Genomic DNA, 8,153 nt, shown 5'->3' with positions numbered 1-8,153 from the left:
CAGAGTAAAATATGAAAATGTATGTACACAAAATGCAATCTCATAAAATTATGAAAATGTATGTACATAATTAAAACATATGACAATACTATATATCATATATTTACATTGGTAAAAAAAAAAAAAAAAAAAAAAAAAAAAAAAAAAAAAAAAAAACACTAAATTTGCATGGTACAACACTATAAGCTTCAAACAAAGAAATGTATGGACAAAAACACTCAACCCATACCAAACATTTATTACAAGGAACTCATTTCAATCAATACAATCAAGAAATTCGTGATTCGTGATATTGTTGCAAAACAATATATTTATATATGGATATTAGTTTTTACAGGGGGTCTAAATGGCTTTCGTATATCAGTGGGCGTTTACCAAGAAGGGATGTTGACATACACTGCATTCTATCGTCTCTGAACCTGATGCTGGTACTTCAACCTGCATCCAAATTCAATCAGTTCCTTGTTATCTACAAGTATTTTGTAAATAATTTGTGCAACCAGAGATCCCACAATAGAAAGCTAAAGGAAGGTAAAGCAAGATTTATCACATGCAGTAGCCCTGATAAAGAAAATGTAATTGCAAACCTGCAGGTGAACTGTGCATGTAGGACAGGCAACATCTCTCATTTGTGTCTGAGACCCTTCAGACATTAAACCTGTTTATGTCCCAATTTAGTCATATACACGGAATAATAGTTTAAAATGAAGAATGAATCAGGTATAAGCTGAGGCATTTAAATGTTGTTATAATTTAGAATATCTAACCATCTTCAGATTTTCTAGTGAAAAACTCCCTTCTAAAAAATAATTTAAAATGGAAAGTTGGAAACTATGAATACCTGCTGATGACTTCGAATTTCTGCTCATCTCCTCCTGATCAAATCAATAACGTGAGCAACTGTCAGTATTCCATTCATAAGATCATATCTATCACAATTGAGATATGTTCCTCGAGAACTAGAATAGAATAAACATCCAATATGAGAAGCATGAACTATCCAGAAGGTGCATAACTATAGAAGCTATTGATCAAAGAGTTAGTAGCCAAGGCAGGTGCTGCTTTATACTACAAAGTAAATTACAAAAGCAAGACATCACTCAATGTAGACACGTTGCAGAGCCTATGCTTCACTGCTAGGACAACTTAGTACATATTTATGTATTCGGACACAGCCACAATAGGCCCAGGTTCAGGCCCCTAATTAGTATATTCCATATTTGGGTCCATAATACAGTTGGGACATTTTAGTCACCGGATAAGTGACCAAAAAAGATAAAGATCAACACCATTACATGAGGAAATAAACTAAAGAACCATACAACTAGCAAAATAAAAAAATTAAAAATTAAAAATAAAAAATAAAAAATTGCAAGCTCAAAACAAAAATATTTTAAGAATGGTACTAAAAATATTGAGGAGAAACAAAAAAAACTAAAAATGACTCAAGTGGTACTCAGAAAGTATAGAATTGGCAACATTTTAAGAAACTAGACAGTGTTACAGTGATTTATTGAGGAGAACTGCATAAAATATTTGCCTCAAACACAAATTTGTTATCTTATCAAAACACAGCACAAAAAGTAAGATATAGACATAGAAGTCACCTTAAGTTTTTTAGCCAAATCCTCATGACTTAGCAATGAGCCACTTCTATCAGCAGCCTCCCTAGAATTGGTAAGCCTTTGGGTGACTTCTGCCTGTAACAAATCAAACATCAGGTAACAAGTACATGAGTCTATATACAGAAAATAAAAATACACTTCAGTAACAGGGAAGATTCAGTTCAGAAAAAAATGATAAACATCAAAATACATCACATTTCAAATAACGTGGAAAATGGATTAAAAAAGGTACTACGTAAAGGTCGTAAACTGTTAAGACATGGGTAGAATTAGACATCTAACAGAAACAGCGAGTATATGAATAACATGGTGACTACAATTCAACCACTACTGACTACTAAATAAAAAGCCTTAGTTACGCAGCGAAGCTAGCATTTAAGGAAAAGGAGCACTTGACTATACCATGCAACGATCACAAACTCGAACTGGTGGAGCCTGGTCATCTGTTGTAAGCGGAGTTCTTCCTTGAGTACATTTGTCACAGAAAATCTCACCACAATTTCTGCAGTGATGCTATGGTGGGTATAGGAATAAAAAAAAAACATGAAAACACAAGTCAAAATCATGAAAATGTCGACGCTTGAATTGAATCATAATCATAAATGCTGAAAACACAAACCTTTCGAACAAAGGCGTTAAAGTTTGTGCCGCAGGAAGTACATTTGTTGACTGCTTCATCAGGTACCTATTTTGTACAAGGTTGAGAACAATATAAAAATATATATAACTTTAAGAAATCTAGGACTTTACACTAATACTGGCTTTCCTGATTAGCATATGGACGGTAAGCTCAAGTTTAATGCGCATAAAAGTGAGAAAATTGAACTCTAAGAGCAATTTTCTTCCAATCCTATTACACCCTTATTCCCATTCCAATTCAAGGATAAACTATGAGCCAGAGAAAAGTTGTTTAAGCCTTTAAGGCAATGACCGCCGACAAAGAGAATCAGGCCTCATAGGTAGTGTCATAGGCAGGAAATAATTATGTCAAAAGAGAGAGGGAGTAGGGGTAGGGGTGGGGAGGGGAAGTAATTTATGCAGCAGGATTATATAGTTCAAACTACTCTCCTCATTCTTCAATGGTTCAGTAAAGTAGCTTGGATAATAAGATGCTAACTCCACAAACAAGAGTGAAACACCTATCAAAGTTCTACTATGTAATTAATCTAATATAATTGCAAGAACCACCCCTTCTTTTCTTTTGTTTCCCTTTCTTTTGGTTGCAAAAACCCACTTTACAAACAGGGGAAAGGTAAATTGCATTTCAAGGGCTGCATGATGGATATCTAAAATTCTTGTGATCGTACTATTGTAAACAGAACAAGAAACAACTTATTAAATATCATCATTACGCTTCTCGATTCTTGGGGGGGGGGGTAAAAGAAACGACTAACCCAGTAATCTTTCTCCTCATTGGCAGATTTAATCAAGTTCATCCAGTCAAAACCTTTCTTCCTCTCAGCAAGCTGTTCAGAGGCCTTGGATGAGCTGGAATCTTTTCTTTCACCAATCTCCTTGAGCTGTGTCAACAAGTTTGCATAAATAAGTAAAAAATAACGAGCAACTAAGACAATCCTACTGTATAACTATGTGACACATCTAAAAAAAATAATTTAGAAAAATCATCATATTAAGAGGTAAAATACAGGCCCAACTGCAACTATATACTTGAATTGGGGAAAAGGTGTTGCGTATGTCTACAGATCTGAATAGATAAGGTAAACCTAAAAAGTTAAATACATGACGACATCATCTCAAAAGTGGAAACTGATAAAGGGACACCATTTATAAAATAAAATATCATACAAATTCACAGATAAGTACTGAAAACTGATCAACTCCTTGGAGAAATGACAACTGTAGTGTTGAGAAATACACAGCTAAAAGTCACTTCAAAAATATTCAACATTCATCACAATAATTACCTCAAGACCCAAGTTGAATACATTTCAAATGTATGGACACGCATGATGTCTTAACTTAGCTAACATATGTCATTCAAGACTATCATATGATCAAAAGCTATTTCACCAAATGCCACTGAGCAATTGTGAAATTCACCAAATGCCATCTAACTTTTCAAAATTCACCAAATGCCACTGACAAATAGCATATTAACACCCCGTGCCATTAATGATGTCTAGACGTTAGATGGCCGTTAATGCAAAAATAATAAAAACCCCCTTCCTCCCTCACCAGTCACCCTCTCTTCCCCCACCAGCAGCTCCCCTCCTCCAACCCCCGGCAGCACCAGCTCTGCTTCCCCGTCGGCCTGCCGCCCATTTCGACCTACCGTCGCCGTCGCCCACCTCCTCCCCTCCCTCGAACCACCAATCCACCATCACTGAAACCCCATTTCCCTCCCCTCGAACCGCCATCAACGAAATCCCTCTCCCTCCCCACGAAAAACCTACGAAACCCCTTCCTCCACCCCCGAAACCCCTTCCCTGCTGTAGCCCGAAACCCATTCTACTCCTTCCAGGCTGTTTGGCTGATTTCTTGGGGTTTCGCAACATTTAGGGCTGGGGCGTCGCGTTGGTTTCACGGTAAGGGGAAGGGAGAGGGCTGGATCGCCAGTGGGTTAGAGTACTGGGTTGTTGGTCGCCGGCATTGAGGGGCGATGGTTGGTGTTCACCGGCAGTCAGAGGCGGCTGTAGGTGGTCTTGGCAGGGTCGGGGACTGGTTAAGTAGCTGGCTGAGTTTTTTTTTAGAATCCGGCAGCCTCCTTCCCCTCCCTTTCCTCGCACCCCCTTCAACCACCAATTGGTCTGGTTTGGGGTTTTCGGTCGGGTTTTGGGAAGTGGGTGAATCTTTAATGGAGTTTCGGTTTTGGGGTTTAAGGGTGGGTGGGTCGCGACGGGAAAGAGTAGGGGAAGGGGAGGACTTGCTTCGGAGGCCGTCGGAGCGCCTGCCGGTAAAGGTGCAGGTCGCCGGCGGCAGGGTTTCGGGGTTTGGCGGCAGGGAGGGGGTGGTGGCTGGGGTATAGGTGGTTTTCTGTTTTTTTTTTTTTTTTTTTTTGGTTTTTTTAGTTTTTATTTATTTATTTTTTCTTTTTTTAAAAAAAAGACTAATCAGAAGGTGACACGTGGCAAGTGGTGGGTCAACTAACAACCGTTAGTCATTAATGGCACTTGGTGAATTTTTTTAAAACTCGGTGGCATTTGGTGAATTTTGAAAAGTTGGATGGCATTTGGTGAATTTCGCAATAACTCAGTGGCATTTGGTGAAATAGCTGTATGATCAATCATCCCTCAAAATAGGCAACATTGCATATATCAACAACAGAAGCCCCTCAAACAGTAGAAAGAAGTTGCCCGGGGGAAGGAGGGGGGGGGGGATGCTGTCAGGCAAAAAGAAAAGCAAGAAGGCATACAATCCAATCAATATCCAAAGTGTATAAGGTCATACATCTTTGCCAGCAACCATTCTTAATTTGATTACACTTCACCCCATCTCTATTTATAAGGAAGAAGGAAAAAAAAAAGGTATATTTTGGGTTAAAATTAAAGACTTATTTAATTTGAGATTAAATTTCATGAAAGACTTCACAACTTCATTATTCTATACTACCTTTTTCCTTAATAACAGGCTGCCAAAACTGTGCAAAAATGGAAGTACACACCGTTCAAAGAGTTTCATAACTAAATAAGAAATCATGATACCATGATTACCATCTACTCTGTCTAATAATTCCCCACATAATAGCCCATATTAATCACTTGATGCAATGCAAAGACAAACAAAACTACATGCCATAGAACATCTGCGCAGGCCAAACCGCCAAATAATACATCTGTACGTCTGTACATTAAATTAAATCTGAACAGGAAGGTCTTGGAAGGAAGAAAATACACTGATAGGAAATAGACCATCGGAAAAAGACATCAACGCTATATGTAGAAACATGCAAAAGGCCACACAATTACCAGGACAGTAATAGTCTAATACAATAATATCACAAGTTATCAAAAGTCCCAAGAACACAACATAAATCTATGAGAACATCATAATATGATATAACATAAATGTCACTAACCTGCACACTAGCTGCTGTAACTGTGTCCAAAATTGTATTAGTGGTATAACTGTTCGACTTAATCCTTATACGTTTTGGTTCAATGTCAACTGGCATTTTGGCCCAAAATGCAAAGATGTAGGAATCCAAGACCTACAGAGTAGAACAATCAGAAGGTTTGAATAACATATAGTAAAGCAAATCAAAATAAAACCTTCTTCGATTTACATTAATGCAACCATCATACCTCCCATCTAGTCAATGTTTCAAAAGGATAAATTCTCAGCGTCCGACCTGTAGCAGGATCAAGCATTCGAATACCATCCAAACCAATCTGTTTTACCATGTAAACCAAGTTGTCACAAAAGCTAAGATTATACATCCTAAAGAAAATGGCAAACACCAAAGATCAATATGCATACAAACTAGACGACGGGGTGTTTTGGGCCCCATAGTGTCAAGCTTTCAACAATGTTCATCACTCAATTGCGCCAAAACTGAATTACAAGGATGGAACCTATATGTTTCTAATTCCAATCATAAACGAAGTAGCTGAAATATTACAATATCATCATGCTTCATTTCACAGGGACACATATCATTCACATTGATAATATACTAAAATATGTATACCCAAAGTATATATGCATATACATAGAACAAAAATCATCAAAAGCAGCAATGAAGAGAACAATTAAGCTAAAACTATACCTGGCATAAAACATCCAAGTCATTCTGCCCATAACCCTCAGCTAAGACTTTCACACGAAACTTCTGCACTCCACCCTTAACATCCTCCTCAACATCCACCTTCGGAATCGCCTTCACCACCTTTGGCGCCGCCTTCATTCCACCCTGATCACTCCTACTTCTATTCCCATTGTCATTACCATTTGAAACATTAATAGGCCGCCCATAATCATCAAACATAACCTGCGAAGCCGACCCCGAAAACCCAGCCGTTCCTCGAGCTCCATAAGGCTCCACCTTCCCACCTTCATATCTATAAACCCCGTCATCACTATACCCCTGTGAGCTATAACCCCCCTGCTCCTGCTCCCCAAACCCACCCCAACGATCAAATTTCACACCACCATCGTCATAACTCGGCGGGGGCGAGTACTGAGGCCCCGGAAACGATGAATTCGGATTCAAATTCGAAATGGGGGCAGCTTGATTATGATCATAAGGGTAATACGGAGGTTGATTATGATCATAGGGGTAATTCGAAGAAGGGGGATGAAATTGGGGATTAGGGTTTGGAGGGTAAGAAGGGGGAGCAGTTGGGGCAGAATTAAGAACATAATCGGAACTTGGCGAAGCATAAGGAGGAGGAAAATTAGGGTAATCGGAAGGTGGGGCATACGAAGAAGAAAGAGGAGGAGCTGAAGCGGAAGATTGAGGCCATTGATTAGCGTAAGGATCAACAATTGGATTGGGATTAGGGTTAGGGTTTTGAAAAGTGGGTTGATGAAATTGATGGGGATAGAATGAATTGGTAGTGGTGTCACCTATGTTTTGATACATGATTGAAGGATTGGGAATTGATGAAGGGATTTTGGGTGGGTGATTGAGGAAAATTGAAGAGAGAGAATTCGATTGAGTTTTGGGAATTGGAGTGAGGAAGAAGAAAGAAAGATGGAAAAGTGCAGGACGATGATGGAAGAGTTGAAGAAGGAGAGAGAAAGAAGAAGACTTGAGCGTAGGGGAAAGGAAGGAGGAGATGGTGGTCTGGTAATTTCGTTCCGCCAACCGACACCCGCCAACTGACAAGAATCTCCGCGTTGGGTTCACATTTTGCAATTTGTGTTCTCGAAATTTTTTGCGCATCCGCTGTGTAATAAATTGGAAAATTTGTCAATTACAGCTATTTAAAAATTTGTATTTTGCAAATTACAATTATTTTTTAAAAAAATGCAAATTGCAGCTCAAAAGTTCTAATAAGTTGTAAATAGCAACCCAATTCAATTTTTTCATTGATTTGCGTGCATAAAAACATTTCGTTAAGGTTTTAAGGGACCAAATTGAGCTTGGAATTGGCAAAAAATTAACTTAAGGGTCTCGTTTTCACGGCAAACACACAAATTGATACATTTTTTATACGCAAAACAAGACACTTACGTTATTTTTTTTTGCCAATTTGGAGCCTTAAAGGCTAAAATGACCCGTAAAATCTTGACATAATATTTTTCGGCACGCAAATCGATGAAAAAATTAAATTAAGTTGTATTTATTAGTACTTTTGGACTGCAATTTGCAAATTTTTTTTAAAATGGCTGTAATTTACAAAATACAAACTTTAAATGGCTACAATTGGCAAATTTTCCTAATAAATTTAATGTACATCCGATTATTGAATACGGAGTATTAAAAGGAGGTGTTTTAAAGGGAGTATACACTATATTTGCTGGTGAGTACATATCAAGGGGCGTTTATATAATTACAAATATGCATAAACAAATGCATATCTTAAATAATACCACTGAACGTTCAGTGGTACTATATATGCATGC

General features: G+C 38.1%; 1 protein-coding gene across 1 annotated transcript; it reads right to left on the bottom strand.

Moving 5' to 3' along the window:
• Positions 1-203: 203 nt before the first annotated feature.
• Positions 204-7,464, bottom strand: LOC110694742 (protein FREE1-like). Its single transcript, XM_021871915.1, has 10 exons — positions 6,352-7,464; positions 5,888-5,974; positions 5,662-5,793; positions 3,020-3,145; positions 2,245-2,310; positions 2,028-2,138; positions 1,608-1,700; positions 842-875; positions 588-658; positions 204-438 (listed from the first exon to the last, which is right to left on the bottom strand). The coding sequence occupies exons 1-10, from the start codon at positions 7,165-7,167 to the stop codon at positions 361-363; spliced, it is 1,614 nt and encodes a 537-aa protein (XP_021727607.1). The 5' UTR covers positions 7,168-7,464; the 3' UTR covers positions 204-360.
• Positions 7,465-8,153: the final 689 nt, after the last annotated feature.

The sequence above is a fragment of the Chenopodium quinoa genome, unplaced genomic scaffold, assembly GCF_001683475.1.
Source record: "Chenopodium quinoa cultivar QQ74 unplaced genomic scaffold, ASM168347v1, whole genome shotgun sequence".
NCBI lineage: Eukaryota > Viridiplantae > Streptophyta > Magnoliopsida > Caryophyllales > Amaranthaceae > Chenopodium > Chenopodium quinoa.
This window is presented reverse-complemented; position numbering and strand designations above follow the sequence as displayed.